At 38.6% G+C, this 18,618-nt stretch overlaps 1 protein-coding gene across 1 annotated transcript in view; it reads right to left on the bottom strand.

Annotated features, from left to right (window-relative positions):
* Positions 1-17,393, bottom strand: part of CFAP95 (cilia and flagella associated protein 95) — a 76,852-nt gene extending 59,459 nt beyond the window's left edge. The window contains exon 1 of the mRNA XM_047096030.1: positions 17,242-17,393. Within this exon, the coding sequence (XP_046951986.1) occupies positions 17,242-17,393 (152 nt within the window). The remainder of the gene's footprint in view (positions 1-17,241) is intronic.
* Between the last annotated feature and the right edge of the window lie 1,225 nt (positions 17,394-18,618).

Genomic DNA, 18,618 nt, shown 5'->3' with positions numbered 1-18,618 from the left:
GCCAGAGTGGTTCAGCTCCCAGTGGAGGACAGGGTGGGGTTAGGCCATAGGATTCTCCATGCAGGAAAGGAAACCAACTCATACTCTAGTGAACCAAATGACATTCAAGTTATACTGAAGTTTACTCTCACTTTCTGGGGTCCCATGTCTATGTGGGGTATGCAATAAAACCTTTATCACTGCTCCACCTTTCACATTTTTTCTTTATAACTGTTCATTAATGAATCTACCTTCTCATTACACTAAGAGTATTTTAAATGGCAGGGATTATTCTTTGTTCATTTTCATAATCTCAGTACCTAGCATAGTCTAATACATTATAAATGCTCATTAAATCTTACATGATTGATTGATTGAATGTTCTTACATTGTGCTACTGTCACCTTAATATAAATGTTGAAAGCAGAGGCTTTCAAATGTGTCCATAAAAATAAAGAGCATCCTGGCTCACTCTGCAAAAGCACACAGAAAGGAGTGATTATGCATATAGAGATGCTAGTCCTTTGCAACAAAAACTTGTCTCTAGAGGAATTATAAATCTGCTTGCTGAATGGGAAAGCTCTCAACATACATATGCATAACTCTGATTGCAATGGGGGTGTGAATCTAAGCGATATCTGACCTGAGAACAATGAAAGTCCTAGCTGTTCTAGCTTCTCGTTACTTGACAAGAGACACCTTTTCTTTGTGAATTTCAAAGATGTTAAAAATGTTTAGTTAAGACTCCAGATGGAAGAATATATTAATTTTAAATTTTAGAATTATTAATGTAGTTCACAACTACTCTGTCAGTTATTGTATTTTCTGATTTAAATCTAACCCACAAGAGAAGAGAAAGACCTTTTCTATTAGGTTTTATAAACATCTGCTATCTAGAACTTTAAAAGAAAATTACCCCAGAGAGTCAGCTATATTTCCTGACACCTTAAAAGCATAAAACCAGCAGAATCAAAGGCTACAAAGAAACATTTGACAATGCTCTTTAAAGATTTCATGGGAAAATGATTTACGTGCCAAGGTAGTGTTATTTGGTAGCACACTCATCAAACTGACAAATGAAGACTTTTAGATATATCTGCAGAGTCATAAAGGAAATCTTGTGTCCTTGGGAGAAATGATGACATTTCAAACTTATGAAGAGGAATTCTGGTTTTCAGTGTGTCTCATGCCATATGTGATTTGTGCATCTATAACCTGAAACCACAGAATTTGAAGCCTAAACTGCACTCAAAAGACAATGACTTGACAAAGGCAGATAAGTGAAGTCATTTTCTTCACTCGACATATATTGAGTGGCATGTAAATAAGACCCTTCATTATTATGAATTTTCTTTCATAAAATCTTCAGAAAAAGGAGGCCCTATGGAGAATATTGGGAGGAAACAAAAAGGAGTCTAGTAGTGGGAGCCTGTGTCTAAACAGTTTAAATGTTAAATAAATGTTGTCAGTCTGACTAACTGCCAAACAATGACTTTGAAAACAGATGTAAGGACATGTAGTAGACAGAGTGACACTGTAATTGATGATCCCACCTGGAACACTTTCAGAGGGAAATGAGGTACTAAGTCCACAGGGAGGGGTGGAAACCAGGTCTTTCCTGGTCAAACCAGGATCAGGACATTCCATTACTGCATGTTTCGACAATCAGATCTCAGTGATCTTCAAATCCTAGGATGCTTTTCGGGGTTTCTTTGATCCTGACCTCCAGAATCAACTTATATTGACTGAATAAAGACACTCTGGAAGGTGGAAGAGTAAGACTAAAGAGAGACATAGAGTTTTTCAAGTGTACTATAGACTGGTAATTACAATAGTCCAAAGAAAACCTTGACTATATATCTTACACGAATGGCATGAAGACCAGTTTGCTTCCCTGCAAAACAAAAAGCAAACACCTGATCACCTGTATAAGCTCCTTCCCTACAGTCTTAATATTGCTGGTTTAAATAATTTGAGTTAACTGTTCTAGAATAACATCAAAAGGTTATATTATGTGAGCTTACAGTCCATTTTAATGCACACTTCTGTGAACCCATGAGCAAGGCATATTGCCTTGGTATTACAAGGTTCTTTGGTTTCAAAGCAATTCATTTCATTTACATGAGAAACAAATGAATAAGCCTTTCTTCATAAATAGAATCTAAAGTTTATTCTTCCATTATGAACATAGTTATACAAATAAGCATTTTCCCCATGTCTTCCCAGAAATCATTCAAAAGCAGCCAAGGAAGTGGAAAAATTAAAAGCAAACTAAATTTTTGGCAAAGTCAGAAGTTATAATCCCCAGATCACATAGTGTGCAAGGACTCTCATAAGCAGCCAAGATCCAGTCAAAGACAGGTGGAAGCAAAGAATGTGTCAAAGACAAGTGGAAGAAGTAGAGACAAGAGACTGTAGTGAGAAATCTCAGTAATGAGATTGGCCAGAGGTGGGAACTCTTGGAGTGAGAGCCAAATGATATTTCCATAGTTATGCAAATAAATTCACAATGGAAACAATGGAAAATGCTACATAAAATACATAGTTTTTAAATTCCAACACATTAAATGGATTTAAGGGCTGAAAATCCAATGGGGGAATTTCCAGGCCAATTTTTGGAAGAAAGCCTGTAACCAAAGGGTTAAGTAGAATTTCCAAACACTAAATCTGCTGATGCCCTTGAGGTGTTTGCCAACACTGCACATGAGCAACAATCTCAAGTTTGGAAGGACAAAACTCTGGCCCTAGAGCCCACCTAGGAGGGGAGTTTTATAAGAAAGTCTTTCATATGTGATAGACATTGTGCTTGCTAGTATACTTTCTCTTTCTTTCCTGGGAACACAAGAGGTTAAAATTCTCAGCTCTCTTGCAGTTAGTGGTGCCATTTGATTAGTACTGGATAATAAAATAAATTTTAGCTGAAGTAACAGATGTCATTTCTTTGACAGTGAAAGCTCTTTTACAATTCTCAACTCTTCCCCTGCCGGAGCAGTCCATGACTTCCTAGATGATAGAGCCTAAATCATCCTGAATTGCAGAGTATCTATGTGGAGGAGCACCTACTCCCCACCAACAACCTACAGTCAACTTTGTGAGAGCAAGAAGTAAACCTTTATGTGCTTAAGCTACTGAGATTTGCAGGGCTGTTATCACAGATTAAGTTTAGCCTATTCTAACACAGAAATCAGTACCAAAAGTGGGTGGGTATTATTGTAACAAAAATCTAAAATATATGGCATTGGAAAAGGCAGGCAAAGACAATAGGTAACTGATATTGCAGGCTGGAAAGGCAAAACAATTCAAAACCCCAGTAGGTAAAGAGTCAACTCATGTACCTAGAACAGCCAGAGAAAGAGACTGGGATAAAGTTTGTTAATTCTATGTGTGAACTGTGATTGCTTTTTGCCAAGGTATTTATAAAAGAGAGAGAGGTAAATTCAGAAAGTTGGCTGATTTACAAGAAGATAAGGGAAATGAGAGATTCCCGAAATTTGGGACCTGAAAAGTTGGAAGAGTCAGCAACTTTTAGATTTCAAACAGTAAGAGAGAAAACTGAGATCTTTTCGAGACAAAGTTCTATCAAAGCTGAGCTTCACAGCAATGTTCACCCCATTGTTAGACACTCCCAATGAATTAAGTTGTATTTAAACAAACATCTGCCTAAGGAGATAGCCATGCAGAAATTCCCAGGGCTTCTGATTTCTGTAACTACAGCAGTCTCAAAGTGATAATCGAGATATTATGAGGAGAAAAAATAAGGAAATATAGCAGAATTCTGACTAGAAAGAATTGTGAGGTTATTAGCAGTTGGAACTATCTGGATTCAAACAAAAATACTGGTGAAGTTCTTAGAAATTGTTCTTCCAAATAAGCCAGGAGTCTGCACTTAAAATCCTTTAAAATATCCTTAGGCTCCCAAACTTTTGGAAATAGGAAATGAACGGAGAAAGCTGAACAGCTCACAGAAGAGCATAGTTTACAACATCCATTGCAGGTGTGGTCAAGGAGAATAATAGAAAAGATCACACACTGAGCACAGCCAAAGACCACAGAGAACAATGGGAAAGGGAGCCTGCTTTCAGAAAGCAGAATTGGATCTAACAGAATCAGAATCTAACAAAGAACATTCCTGGCACCAATGGGCTCTCAAACAATGCATACCTGACAGGATTTAAGAATGACTGTGGACAAATGACATTTCTGTCACTTCTGTCCTTCCTCTTTCTGACCAAGAGTGCTTATTCCAGTTATCTGTCCATGTCCTGCCATTATGTACTGGGAGAAAAAAATTGTCTTTTTGCTTTATAGGTTTTTGAAGCAAGTAGAGCTACAGCTAGATTTCATAGAGAGACAATAGCATAACATGTGGAGATCTTGAACTTTTGACCTGCGACTGGGTAGAGTTTGGGTCATTATCCTTGCATAAATGACTGAATACTGTATATGGAAAGAGTGAAGCCAATTTTTGGTGTCCTGCCTGAACACAACACATGTAACTTTTACAAAAATTAAGAACAAATATTTTTATGTTTGAAAGATATAAATGACAATGCAATAAAACACACAGTGTGTACAGTGTGCTCTTGGTTTTGGGGGTAGATTCCCGTGATTCATCACTTACATACAACACCCAGTGCTCATCCCAACAGGTGCCCTCCTCAATACCCATCACCCACCCTCCCCTCCCTCCCACCCCCCATCAACCCTCAGTTTGTTCTCAGTTTTTAAAAGTCTCTTATGGTTTGGCTCTCTCCCTCTCTAACTTTTTTTTTCCTTCCCCTCCCCCATGGTCTTCTGTTAAGTTTCTCAAGATCCACATATGAGTGAAAACATATGGTATCTGTCTTTCTCCGCATGACTTATTTCACTTAGCATAACACTCTCCAGTTCCATCCACGTTGTTGCAAATGGCATGATTTCATTCTTTCTCATTGCCAAGTAGTATTCCATTGTATATATAAACCACATCTTCTTTATCCATTCATCAGCTGATAGACATCTAGGCTCTTTCCACAATTTGGCTATTGTTGAAAGTGCTGCTATAAACATTAGGGTACATGTGTCCCTATGAATCAGCACTCCTGTATCCTTTGGATAAATTCCTAGTAGCACTATTGCTGGGTCATAGGGTATTTCTATTTTTAATTTTTAAAAGGAACCTCCATAGTGTTTTCCAGAGTGGCTGCACCAGTTTGCATTCCCACCAACAGTGCAAGCGGATTCCCATTTCTCCACATCCACACCAGCATCTGTTGTTTCCTGAGTTGTTAATTTTAGCCACTCTGATTGGTGTGAGGTGGTATCTCAGTGTGGTTTTGATTTGTATTTCCCTGATGATGAGTGATGTTGAGCATCTTTTCATATGTCTGTTGGCCGTCTGGGTGTCTTCTTTGGAAAAGGGTCTATTCATGTCCTCTGCCCATTTCTTCACTGGATTATTTGTTTTTCAGGTGTTGAGTTTGATAAGTCCTTTACAGATTTTTGATACTAACACTTTATCTGATATGTCATTTGCACGTATCTTCTTCCATTCCATCGGTTGCCTTTTAGTTTTGTTGATTGTTTCCTTTGCAGTGCAGAAACTTTTTATCTTGGTGAGGCCCCAACAGTTCATTTTTGCTTTTAATTCCCTTAACTTTGGAGATGTGTTGAGTAAGAAATTGCTTTGGCTGAGGCAAAGAGGTTGTTGCCTGTTTTCTCCTCAGTTTCCTGTCTCACATTTAGGTCTTTCATCCATTTTGAGTTTATTTTTGGCATGGTGTAAGAAGGTGGTCTAGTTTCATTCTTCTGCATGTTGCTGTCCAATTCTCCCAGCACCATTTGCTAAAGAGACTGTCTTTTTTCCATTGGATATTCTTTCCTGCTTTGTCAAAGATTAGTTGGCCATACATTTGTGTGTCCAATTCTGGGTTTTCCATTCTATCCCACTGGTCTATGTGTCTGTTTTTCTGCCAATACCATACTGTCTTGATGATTACAGCTTTGTAGTAGAGGCTAAAGTCTGGGATTGTGATGCCTCCCGCTTTGGTTTTCTTTTTCAAAATTACTTTGGCTATTCTCAAAGCTAGAACAAACAATCCTAAAATTTGCATGGAATTACAAAAGACCCTGAGTAACACATTTTTAAAGAGATCCTTCTTCAATCCGAAAATATTTAAACACTTTATCAAACTACTCTTGAATCAAAGATCAATACAAACTTAAATTGCTGAGTTTCTAAAAAATACCAATAAATTGAAATATCACTTACAAGAAGCCATAGGATATAGCTATACCAGTAGACAGAAAAAATTTCTAAGCTTTAAGTACTTATATCAAGAAAAATGAAATGAATATAAGTAAAACATCTAATTCAAAAACATAGAAATAGAACAATCAAGCCAAAAGAAACCAGAATGTACAATAATTCAAGATTAAAAAAGCAGATAAAAGCAGTATTAAATATTTTAGAAAACAGAATAAACAAGTAAGCAAAATGGACAAACATCTAATAATCAAGAAAGAGGGTAGGGGAGATATAAACAAAAAAAGTGATATAATATCCACATTATGGAATATTATTAGGCAATAAAAAGAAATGGAGTATTGATGCATGCTACAACATGGATGAAACTTGAAAACATTATGCCAAGTAAAAAAAAAAGCCAGTCACATAGAACAGTATATTATTTTATTCCATTCATATGAAAGGTTCAGAACTGGCAAATCTACACAGACAGAAAGTAGATTAGTGGTTTCTAGGGCTTGAGGATTGGTGAGGGCAGGGGGAGTGGATTCAAGAGTAACAGATAAAAGGAACAAGATTTCTTTTGATGTTAATCAAAATGTTCTCAAGTCAATTGCTTTGATAGATGTTCAACTAGGTGAATATACTAAAAGCCACTGAATTACACAATTTAAAAGGTTGATATGTATAGTGTGTGAGTTATATCTTAATAAGGTTGTTAAAATAGGATATAGCCATCAAAATAGAAGAAAAAATTTTAAAGCATTAAAGACTACTTTCCATAACTCTATACAAATATATTTGGAAAGCTAGATACCACTTGTAACTTTCTAAGAAAAGCAATTTACCAAAATTGTCCTCAGTAGAGACAGAAAGTCTAAATAGACAATTCTCAAATAAAGAATAGAGAATGCTGTCAAAGAAAAAAAGAGTTGTCTGCCAAACAGGACCAGGCCTGGATGATTTTATTGTAGAAGGAAATTTCTTATCTGTATCTTAATGTCTAGAAGAATGTTTGACTTGCCTTGATGTCCTGAAGTGTCAGAGGTACAAAGGTATGGATAAGGTCAATAGGACCTACAGTGGATCATGCTACTTACATTCACTACACTCACTTTGACATAAGTGTAAAACAACCACAGGCAGCCTTTCCAAATTATTTATACTTATTATAAGATGGTTTAACACACACAAATACAATTTAAAAAACCCATGCAATAGATTAGGTTAGATTACATTAGATCTCTCTAATAAATCACACAATACATATACTTCTATTGAGGTCTAGATAGAAGGCCACAGTATGTTCATCTTTAGATTGCCTGCATGAAATTTTAGTTGCTTTGCTGGCATGCACCCCTACACTGAGAGTAGGTGCCACTAAGTTCTGAAAGTTCAGGATTCTTAGACAGTAATGAGTAGAGAATTCCTTTTCTGTGATGGTCACACACCATGGAGTTTTTCTGTTCATACCCTTGTTATGAATGGCCATATGTAAATTAGCTGACCTGAATGTGTTGGCCCTAGATATATATTAGCTCTGTTGTCCCCACTCACCTGGCTATAATTATGGATATGTAACTTAGGCATCACATAAATAGATGGTTAAATGCTATTAAGATGCTATGACCATTCCTAAAACTAAGAGTCACAATTCTTGGAGCACCTGGGTGGCTCTGTCAGTTGAGCGTCCAACTTCGGCTCAGGTCATGATCTCGCAGTTCACGAGTTTGAGCCCCATGTCAGGCTCTGTGCTGACAGCTCAGAGACTGGAGCCTGCTTCGGATTTTGTGTCTCCCTCTCTCTTTGTCCCTCCTCTGCTCACACTCTGTCTTTCTCTGTCTCTGTCTCAAAAATAAATAAACATTAAAAAAAAATTTAAGAGTCACAATTCTTGTAATCACACACTTTACATTACTAGATACTGATAATTACACAATAAAAAATGTCCACACCTATTACCAAACACTCTAGTGGAAGGGGTAGTAATGCTCTCCACTGAAAACTAGCTAACATGCCACCTTTAGTTTTCCATGTGAGCCCCTAGGAGTTAGGATGACCTCCTCATGAAAGCTCTACCTGGTCCAAAAGGCCTAAGGGCTCCTCTTGGATGTTCCCAGAACACCCTGCTTACCCTACTACTAGCACATAACACAATGCGTAGTATTTGCCTGGTCAGCCTTGCCCACTCCTGTCACATAGTAATCTTGACCTAACTGCCAAATCTCAGACCCAGCAGAGTGCCTGCAACATAGCAGTGGTTTAATAAATATATTTTTAAAACAAATGATATTTTAAACAAAAACAGAGCTATTTAGAAATAAAAACATTTTTTAAGTGATTTTTTTTTTCAAAAGCTCATTTAACGCTTCTGGTTCCTGGTTGAGCATCTCAGTATTTTTCCAAATGTTTAAAAAATTCTGACAAGTCATTCATACATTTTAATTTCAAAATCTTCTTCCTACCACTTTCTATAAAAGAAAGATAAATTCTTTGCAATAAGTAAGTGATATTATGTTAATTCTTCCATTTGATTGAACCTAGAACAATCTGATTGGGGATCTAACATCTTACCAAAGAAACATATTATAATTCTTCTGCCAATTAATTGTTAATGCATCAAAACTTAATTAAGTCAAAATAAAGAAATGTAATATGTGACTAATAATTAAAATGTAATTTTATTTAAAAATTAAATAAAGAAAACAGTAGAAAATATTAGTATCTAAAAAAACCCAGTAATATAATATTCAAATCTATTCAGAGTAAAGTTTTCAAAGCATTGTAAAAATATATTTATCTAATGTCTTCACAAGATTTCTTTTTACATTACATCTTTTCACATTACATCTAAGATCAAGTTTTTAAAAGCGTATTGTGTAGATTCTGGTTGAGTGGGGTGGTGGAAAGTTTAAAGTCAAAGTAACAGCTAATGTAGGAAATCCCTAATATATTAGTGCATATTTTCTAAACTTTTGCTATAAAATGGGGTGTTTGGAACATGGAATTCATTCTCCACTACAGTACCTCTCTATAGGATATAGCAGATACAGTAGATATCTTAGGATAGAATGGGATATAGTAGATACTTATAGGATTTTCAGCTCAGCACTCCTTTCTCCTAGTATATTCATCTTGTTCCATTGTTACTGGAGAGCTGCCATATTTCCACCTAACCTTGCCTATTCAGATGACCCCACAGAGATATGTGGTCCAAGACAGGATATCTAACCTGGAATTTTTGTATTCAATACTGAAAACACATTAAAATCAACTTTTTATTGTAGGATAAAGATAAAGATACATCAGATACAAATTCCAGAACTACGGCAGCCATGTTTTCCATAGTTTTCAATGATAAGATGAAGCAAGTACACAAAGAGGAGGAGAGAGGAGAAACTAAATGAGACCTGGTTGCATTTGCATCTTTTATTACAGTTGTTCTTAAGGTGGAGCTGCACCCTTGTCCTCCTTACCTGGTAATCAACCATTTCATGACTGTAACCAGCCGATTCATTCTCTTGCTTCCTTAGGCTAGTGCAAGCTGAGTATTTGTCACTTGCAACCAAAGAAGTCTGAGCAGTACACACAGACAATAGTACCAACACGTGACTTCCCTGGCCAACTCAGAGAAGTTTATCTAATAATACTAGTTCTAGTGCTGTTAAAAACCTTGAACCCTGAGCCTGGGTATCACAGTGTCCATAGACTGAATCTCACCTTATCGAAATGTTACTGGACCCCAAATTCTTCTTACTTCCTCCCTCATTCCCCACACCCTTACCTAGAAAGAGATCATCAGTAAGAGAAAGAAAGTTTAGTGGAAAAGTATTTGTGACTGTCTGTGAGAGGAAAGACTTCAGCAGCATTACGATGTAGAGTGGCCTTTGGTGGCTCCTGTGGCCCAGGTGGGAGATGGTCCCGAGAGGAAGTAGAGGGTTGGTTCAGAGGGACTTGTCTACAGCAATGATCTTTCCTAATCTAAGTGCACCCATATGTGGAAATGCCCATTCCATCATACTCTGCCTTACAAGGATCCATCTTGCAAGCAAAACTTGCAAGACATTTTACTTTGGCCACCAATTAAGTTAAGCAAAACCTCACATAAAGGTCAAGGCACAACAATCCTACAACCACCGGTTTTCAGGAAGAGAACTTGATTGGAATTTCATGAAAGAGAGCAGCACTGAAAGAAAAATTCAGTCAGGGCAAAAGGATACAGTGTGTCCTAGATTTCATCTTAAAAATAGAAAATAAGGTGCTTCTCCCCAAAACTACTACATTGAAGATCATTTGTGGGTATGTGCGTATGTTGAGGAATAAGAATGTAGGACTAGATTAAAAATAACTGTGGCGTAGGAGCTACCATTATAGAACAGAGGCAAGAATGAAAGGGTGGTTAAACCGAATGAATGTGAATAACATCATCCTTTTTACCCAACATAAAACTAGCAATTAAAAAGATATTTTAAAAAGACTCATAATAAACCATGAAGAGTGACTCAGACTCTAAAAAAGATGAGACACTGTGTCTACATTCTGATCATTTAGAGAATGTCTGCTTCAGGGAAAAGCTGCAGCAAATGACATCAAAATTTTAAAAGTAATTTTACTTTATTCTTATTATGCAGATAATACATGTTCATTGTGGAAAATGTAGAAGTGGCAAAGAGGAAAAAAGAAAAAGACAAATAATCCATAAATGTACCTACCATCCAGCAATAAGTATTTTGTGTTCTATGGTGAATGTTCTTTCAATCTCTTTTCAAAGCATGTAGACCTACACTTTTAACAAAGGAATTCATTACATACTTTTTTTTTTCACTTACTCATAGCGGGATTATATTTTCAAACATTCGTCTTTTCACTTTTCTTTGTTTACCTCTGTAAAATACCTTTGCTCTAATAAATTAAAGGCATCCACATTTGTCTTGGGAATATTTAGGATTGTTTTGACAGGAATATGAAGGAAAATGAAGCATGCTGATAAACTTCTGAATGACCAAATGGAATTTTTGAGTCCTAAGTGAGGTATTATTTTTCTTGAAAGTCAGTCACTGTGGAGAAATAAAAGGTCTACATTTCTTAAGCTTCTATTAACATGACCCAGGAGCTCCCAAACATGGCTCAGATAGGTTGACCTCCTAATTTAGGTTTTAAAGCAGATCACTTGAGAAAGTGAAGAAAAACACTTTTAACAATTCTCAGGCCAATGGGAATAAACTCTCCTGGGCAGAGCACACACCATCTCCAAGGGGCATTTGACAGAAGCTGTCAGAGCGCCAGCTGCGGGGAGCCATGTTGAGGGATGACATGCCCCTAGCACAGTGGCTATGGGGTGACCAGCCTAAGTCAGGGGCTTGGGGAGGAGAAGCATGACAGGGGGATCTGTAGAGCCAGCGAGAGCCAAAGTGGAACTAAGACTCTAAGCAGAGACATCCAGTCCTCCACAAAGTCTATTGGTCACAAACTCACCAGGAGCAGGGTCAGAAGTTGAACAAAGGAGGACGTGAGCAACAACAAGGACCCACACATAGATCTGGGGGGCCCCTCTCCCCACCTCCAAAATAACACACCATCTCAGTCCCTCACACACACAGATCCACTGGGGAAAGGAGAGGAGAGGACGAAGGACTCAGAAATGGTGGGCACTCTTCTGAAAGAGACAATTTTAACTTAAAACAAGCTGTTTAAACTTGAAGAGACTGAGATGCTCTTTAGTTGGCAAGTTTGAATTTTTTCCTAGTGACTAACAATTGAAAAGCCATCAGGATCAATTTTAGAAAATAAATTTTATATATGCATCTGAGTTGTGTGCAAATTTCCAGTTCTGCTATCTACTTGATGGTGAATATATTTCATGTCTTTGGTCTACTATAATGCCATCTCAAATGGTCACATGATATTATAATTTAGAATTGTTTTTTTTTAAGCAGGAGTTAAGAAATAAAAATATCTCTTTAAAGTGTAAATTCGTTTGTCTCTATATAAATTCAATTTCTTCTTAGTACCTGTCAGTCCCTGATAAGTTAAGCACCGTAACTAGTAAGAGTACAAGTTGAGCTCTATTTTAAATTCTTTACCATTCAAATCAGAAGAGGAGTACATTATATCCCTCGAAGCTCACTTACATAGAGGTGACCAAACATACTTCAGTGTCATCCTATTACATCAGGATCGTGGCTGTAAAAATGGATTCTGGCTTTATTATGAGTTTGTGCTATCCTGTAGACTGTTTACCTCCAGGCATTTTTACAGCATAAAATAGAGGGTCCCATCCCAGTGCCTTTTGGGTTTCTGTGTGTGTTCATTCTGCCGGCTCATTTGCTCATTCCTTTGATGAATGTTAACTGAGCACCTGCGGTGTCTTTATGCCTTGTCCTGAGGTTTGCTCTTCTCACCTCTCATTATTGGCCAAAAAAAAAAAAAAAAAAAAAAAGCCTCTCTAAAGGCTCTTCTCTCTTCTCTCCAAAGTCTATGCTGGAGGGAGGAGGGGGATGCTGGCTAGAGAAGGTCTGTGTAACTCTAGCATGGCCCTGATTCATGTGAAGAACTCCAAATACTTCCAGGTTAGTCCCTGAGAAAGTCACTGGTTAAATACAGGTGGAATGATACAGCAAATTAGAAAACACAGCTCTATTTTCTTCAGAAGGACACTAATGATATCTAGTTGCCTTGAAACTAGGTTCTCCCCTGATTGTGGAGTACCTTAACTGTACCCTGTTCAGACGACACAATAGTGTGAGAGTCGGAAGAGCATCACAGAAAGCTCTTTCTTTCCCAATCCAAATGATTTTCCATAGAAATCTGTAAAACTATGAAGTTCCCTACCCCACAATTATCACTGCATTTTATTTTTCATCCTTCTTTTCCTTTCTCTTTCTGTTTTCTTCCTATTATGGGGAGGGAGGTGAGGAAATGGAAGAGTAAACTGCACAGGCTCTTTACTTAGGGCTTAGGCAGGGGAGAAAAGTAATTGAAATTACACATACATAAAATTAACCTGAGGTCTTAAAACTCTAGGTGTCACCATGGAGACCAGAGCATGAACTGTCTCCATGGAGACTCAAATGATTTTTTAGACTTTAAATTATCATCACTTATTACCTGATGTCGATTTGGGCAATGAAGAGATGGGTTAAAATACATACATAACAATGTAAGAAGCAGCCTCACACCAGAGAATTTTCATTAAGGGCAAATGTAGTTGTTCTGGCTCTTAGTATTCCATCATTCCAATGAGTGGGGAGATATCCCAAGAGAAGATTTCCCCTCAGCTCGGAATTCTCACGGAGCCATCTGATGATACGGCTCCACATACGCTACATGAATGAATAGAGAAAAATAATTTCTAGGAAAGGTCTCTGTGACACAGAAGCATCAGTGTGATGCAGGTGATATGCTTTGTCCATCACTCCAGCTCCAAGGAGGATATGGTGCCGAGGCAATGTCTTATTCTAGTAATGGACCGGAGATACTTTTAACAACCATGCTGGGTATATCACTTCACCAGGTCTATTATATACAGATGGTTTTCAGACAGATTTGCATTACAAGCGACAAAAACAGAAACACAGGAATCATGCAAATGTTTAAGCTATATAAGAGGTAAAGCAGAATTTTTCCCAGTTACAGATTCTACTTTGGAAGCCTAGAGGTACAGTAACTTAACTGATCAAATACTCAGTCGAGAGGCCATCCAAATGGTGTATCATAGATAGTAAGTATTCATCAATTAAAGTCATTCATAAAAGATTAAAATTTAATAAAAGTTTTAATATATAACAAGTTAATAGAAAGCAAACAATTATGACTGGAATGCATAAAAAGATAATTGTTGATTCGATTATGCATTTGGAAGTTGATACAATTTGAACTTTACACAGTTTTGTTTTTTTTTTTAAGACAGATCTTGGTGACTAGTTGGCTACAGAAGGAAAATAAGGATGCCAGCGGCACAGCCCAGTCAAAGAAATGTAAATGTTTCTCACATTTTATGATCAGTTCTCATTATTTGAGGATGCTATGTTTTATAAAGTTGTCACAAATAATCAGCAAATAGTGAACCATTGCTCCTAGGGGAAATAAAGGAGTAGGTTCCTGTGAGCCTCTGGTCACATTTTCATCAACCAATCAATATATAACCTGGTTTCATGTATGTTTCTGTTTAAATATACTTTATTTAATATATTTTGCTGACTCATTAACATTGAACTCACTGCCAACTGCACTATAACTCATGACTGAAGTTTATTTAACACATATTTTCTGCATCCTGCACATCACGGCCTTTTTGCACTTAAGAACACTAGACAGCACTTCAGTAATATGGGGACCATATTAACAATGAAACCACCCATAAAAAGCACAAAAATGCTCAATAGACCGTGGTGGGGAAAAAAAACCCAACTTGTTTACAGTTGATAGCTGAAATAAGAACGCAGAATGTCCACTTTGTCTGATCTCACCTGGGACCATTGAGGGTGTGCGGGAGAGGGGAGGAAGAGTGACTCAAAAATTTTGTCTCTCTGTGCATGTCCATAAATGACCATGAAAATGCCTTTAGTATTGATTTGGGGTTATAAATAAATTTTAGCAAGCTGGCAAATTCACAAACACAGAATCTGCAAATAATGAGGATCCACTGTACTTACCCACTGTAGAGAATTATTTCTATTTCCCTATGATGTTGCTTCTGACTATTCCATTGCACTTGCCTTTTTTCTTTTGTGCACCTATGGAACTCCTATTCTTCCTTCTAAACCCTGCTCAGGAACCACCCCCCCCCACCCCCACGCCACACACACACACAAACCTCCGCTTCCTGTTACATTTGTCTCTTATACTCATCTCTATTTAGCACAAATCAATTACACTGAATTTATTGGTATTCTTCTTAACTGATCTATGAAATTCATTGAGGTCCATGACCATGTCCTAATACATGTATATAAGCTTTACTGTGCTTATGATGTGCCAGGCCATATGTTAAAAAGTGCTTCACGTACAATAAATTGTGTTTAATCTTACAATAATCCTATCATCCCCATTTTACAGTGCTAGAAACAGAGGCCCAGAGCAGTCATGTCACTTGCCATATCACATGTTGCAGAAATGGTATTGAAACCTAGAGTCCAAGTGTTTAACTATTATATTATCTTAAAAAGTTAGTATTAGCTGCCATGTATTACTGACCACTTACTATGTCCAGGCATGGTGTTAAATGCTTTTGCCAAATTAACTCATTGAATCTACTTTACCTCTGTGTCTCAAACACATAGCAAAGTGCATGACACATGAATGTTTCTTGAATTGAATTCATTTCCTTCTGCTCCCAAATGTTCTTTCTAAAACCAACAGCACAAGAACTCTACGTTTTCAGCAGTGACCAGATGACTTCCATGTCGCACCACACTTCTCCCCCACCAAATTCCTCATCTCCTTCTCATTTATGTTCTTCTGTAGTTCTGCTATTGATATCTATGATGTCCACAAGTCATGGTAGTGTATAAGAGAGAAGCAGTTCTTCTTTGTCTTTAACAAAGTTCTTTCTCTTTAACAATCATTTCTAATAGTGATTTATATTATGACCTCATCTTCACGGAGTAACAAAATCACGCAAGAGCTAAGTGTTTTACTTGAGGTCTCTGAGGTAAGCCCAGTATGAAGCTAAGAGAGGATTTTCTATTTCCCTGTATAGTGTTGGGTTCCAAATCTATCCAGCTTCTAACACTGAGTTCAAAATAGGCAGAGAGTCAGTTTTAGGGATAAGAAGTCAAATTAGGGGAGTGGGCTTATAGGAAAGTGGGTAGGCTGTAGAAAGTTTGCACGACACAAACTGCAGGGCTCACATACATTACATGAATGAAATGGGATCAAGGAGGGCTTAGCCTTAGGGCTAGAGTCAAGTCAAATCAGTCATCTTTGTTCAAAGGCAAGTATAAAGGAGACAATCTTTTCCCTTGTCTCCACCCTCTGCCTCAGAATATCCCAAATACTCTGAAAGTAATTATTGTCAATAATACAGGAAAATGACCCAAAAGACAAAGTTCTAAATGGCCTAATGCCTAATTTTTTCCCAGTTGTCATGGTTTTGCTATTAGTCACTGCAATATTTAATAAAGCAAGAGAATCTCTAGGTGAATTTGAATTCCCAAACCCAAAGCAGATGAAGTAAATCAAACGCCTCCTGGAGCCAGGCAAGAACCTCTATGAGTGAAATTCCCAGAGAAGGAACTCCCGTCTTATAGGGTAGACAGTGCTCAGTTCCAATAACTGCAAGAAGGAATAAATCCCCTGCTGCCAGGACCTTCAACTTTTCAAGAGAAGACACAATCCTGAAGGTTTCTGTACTATTTCTTAATTTTAAATGTGGGCAATTAATTAAAAAAAATAAATACAGTGCATGCAGAAAAAAACTATGTCCATTGGCCTTAGCCACTGGGAGATGCCAGTTTGTAATCTCTGGCCAGTAGAGTCTTAGTGGCCTAGGGAATATTTAGGGACCTCTTTCAAATCATCCCGTATGCTTCACTGCCCCCAAGAAATGGCAGCCCTGGAGGCCATCCTCTGGACAGCCATCTCCCTCCTGCTGTCCCCTGGTGTCCTAATGGACCCTTCCTTTTTTAAGTAGTTATCTCAGAAAAGTGATTTCCAGGCCTCTGCAAACAGCCTCGCCTCCATCCTCCGTGTGGGCAATCTACGACCTCTGGTAGACAGGAGCTGGCTGCAGCAGGTCTCAGTGTGTCTGGGGAGCTGCTTTTGGAGGCTTTCCTATCTCCTCCTGCTGCCCCAACTCCCAATGCCCTCCTCCCATCCCCACTTCGAAGATCTGTTTCCCTTTCTTTGGTCTCCCTTGTCACCTCTCCCAGTTTTTTCACCTGTCTCATCTTTTCCTTTCTCTTCTCTTCTTTTTCCCCCTTTTATTCTCTTCTCTGTTTATTCCAGCCTCTCCACCCTTGCCCTCTATTGCTGTCCTTTCCTCTCCTCCCCCATCCCTTCTCCCAGCGACCAGGGACTGCAGAGAGCTCGCTCACCAAGAATACACCAACACTGGCTTCGAGTACTTCTTGTGATGGGAGCGGAGGGTCAGGGAGCCCTTGCGCTCCAGCAAGTCCGTGGGTCCGAGCTCAAACCCGTATTGCCTACTGCTGCAATAGTCTTGGCAGAAGCTGTCAGAACTCTCCATGGATGACCTCCACATTCAGACCTCGGAGGATTTCTTTTCTGCACCTATCATGCTCCCCACGCCAGCAGCACCGACCAAGATTCGGCGTCTCTCATTTCCTGGGCAACCTGGGGCGGGGTCAATGGAGAGGGCGGGGCCATTGGAGGGGCGGATCCCTTAAACCTAATAGCCCTGGTTTCCAAGAGTGTGGGTTACTGATTAGAAAGAAACTACATTTCCCGGAATGCAATGAGGAGCGAACCGGCTACAGAGGGGTTGGGAGGCACGTCCTCGGCATTCTGGGATCTGGAGTTTCGCCCGCCCACCAGCCTATTTCTCAGAGTGGCCTTTGGAGTTAAGGGGGATCCGTGGGTCAGTTAGGGGCTAAGGGGACTTGAGCCCAGAGCAGGTCTGCTCCTGCTGTACGTGCAGAAGTTCTTTTTTACCATCCATCATCTGTTGCCAGCACACCTTCTACTTACAAGCATGTAAAGTTTAACCAAAAGGGAGCAAGGGAACCCACCCCTCAAACCCTAAAATATGTCATTTATATTCAGATTTTCTGAGAAGGAGGAGCGGAATCATTCAGTAACTCAGCTAAAAAGTGTGAGGATGAAAAGGCCCTGACTAATTCCAGTTTCAGCTACTCTCTCAACCTAGAAAACAGGAGTTTCTTCTTCTGGGGGGCGGGGGGGGGGGCGGGAATAGGGTATGGGACCGAGGAGAGGGTTGGGTGGACACAAGAATCTGAGGTCCCTCCAGGCTGTAACACTGAAAAATCCAACCTTTAGGTACAGCTTAGCACTCTGGGGCATTCAGCTCCCCAAGACCTGCCAGTTCTCATTTTAACATTTGATATTTTATGACAACACAAATTCATCACGTTATTGTGTTGTTTATATGCGACAAGGATTCAAAATGATTACCTATGGCATTGCCTTCAAGAAATGACTGGATAGCTGTCTTGCAGAAGGAAGGTGCTTATTTCATCTTTGGCTTTCCAAGAGAGGAATATTTAACGCATTAGAAGTCTCCTCCCCAACTCAGGTGAGCACCATAAGGGCATTAGTGGACTTAATCACCGCCATCCCTTGGACCTGGCATATGCTTAGTACATAGCATCATTTCAGAGTATTGAGTGAACAAATGAACGACTATTATATTAGTCCTTTAGATTAACCTGGGCTTCAGGTTAATTTCAGAAGGGACTCACTTTAAGAAGACCACATGTACACAAAAATTCAAA

The sequence above is a fragment of the Lynx rufus genome, unplaced genomic scaffold (assembly GCF_022079265.1).
Source record: "Lynx rufus isolate CCGP_SWC_20201006 ecotype Redwood Valley unplaced genomic scaffold, mLynRuf1.p SCAF_10, whole genome shotgun sequence".
Taxonomy (NCBI): Eukaryota; Metazoa; Chordata; class Mammalia; order Carnivora; family Felidae; genus Lynx; species Lynx rufus.
The sequence above is the reverse complement of the archived record's forward strand: the minus strand, read 5'-3'. Positions and strand labels throughout refer to the sequence as shown.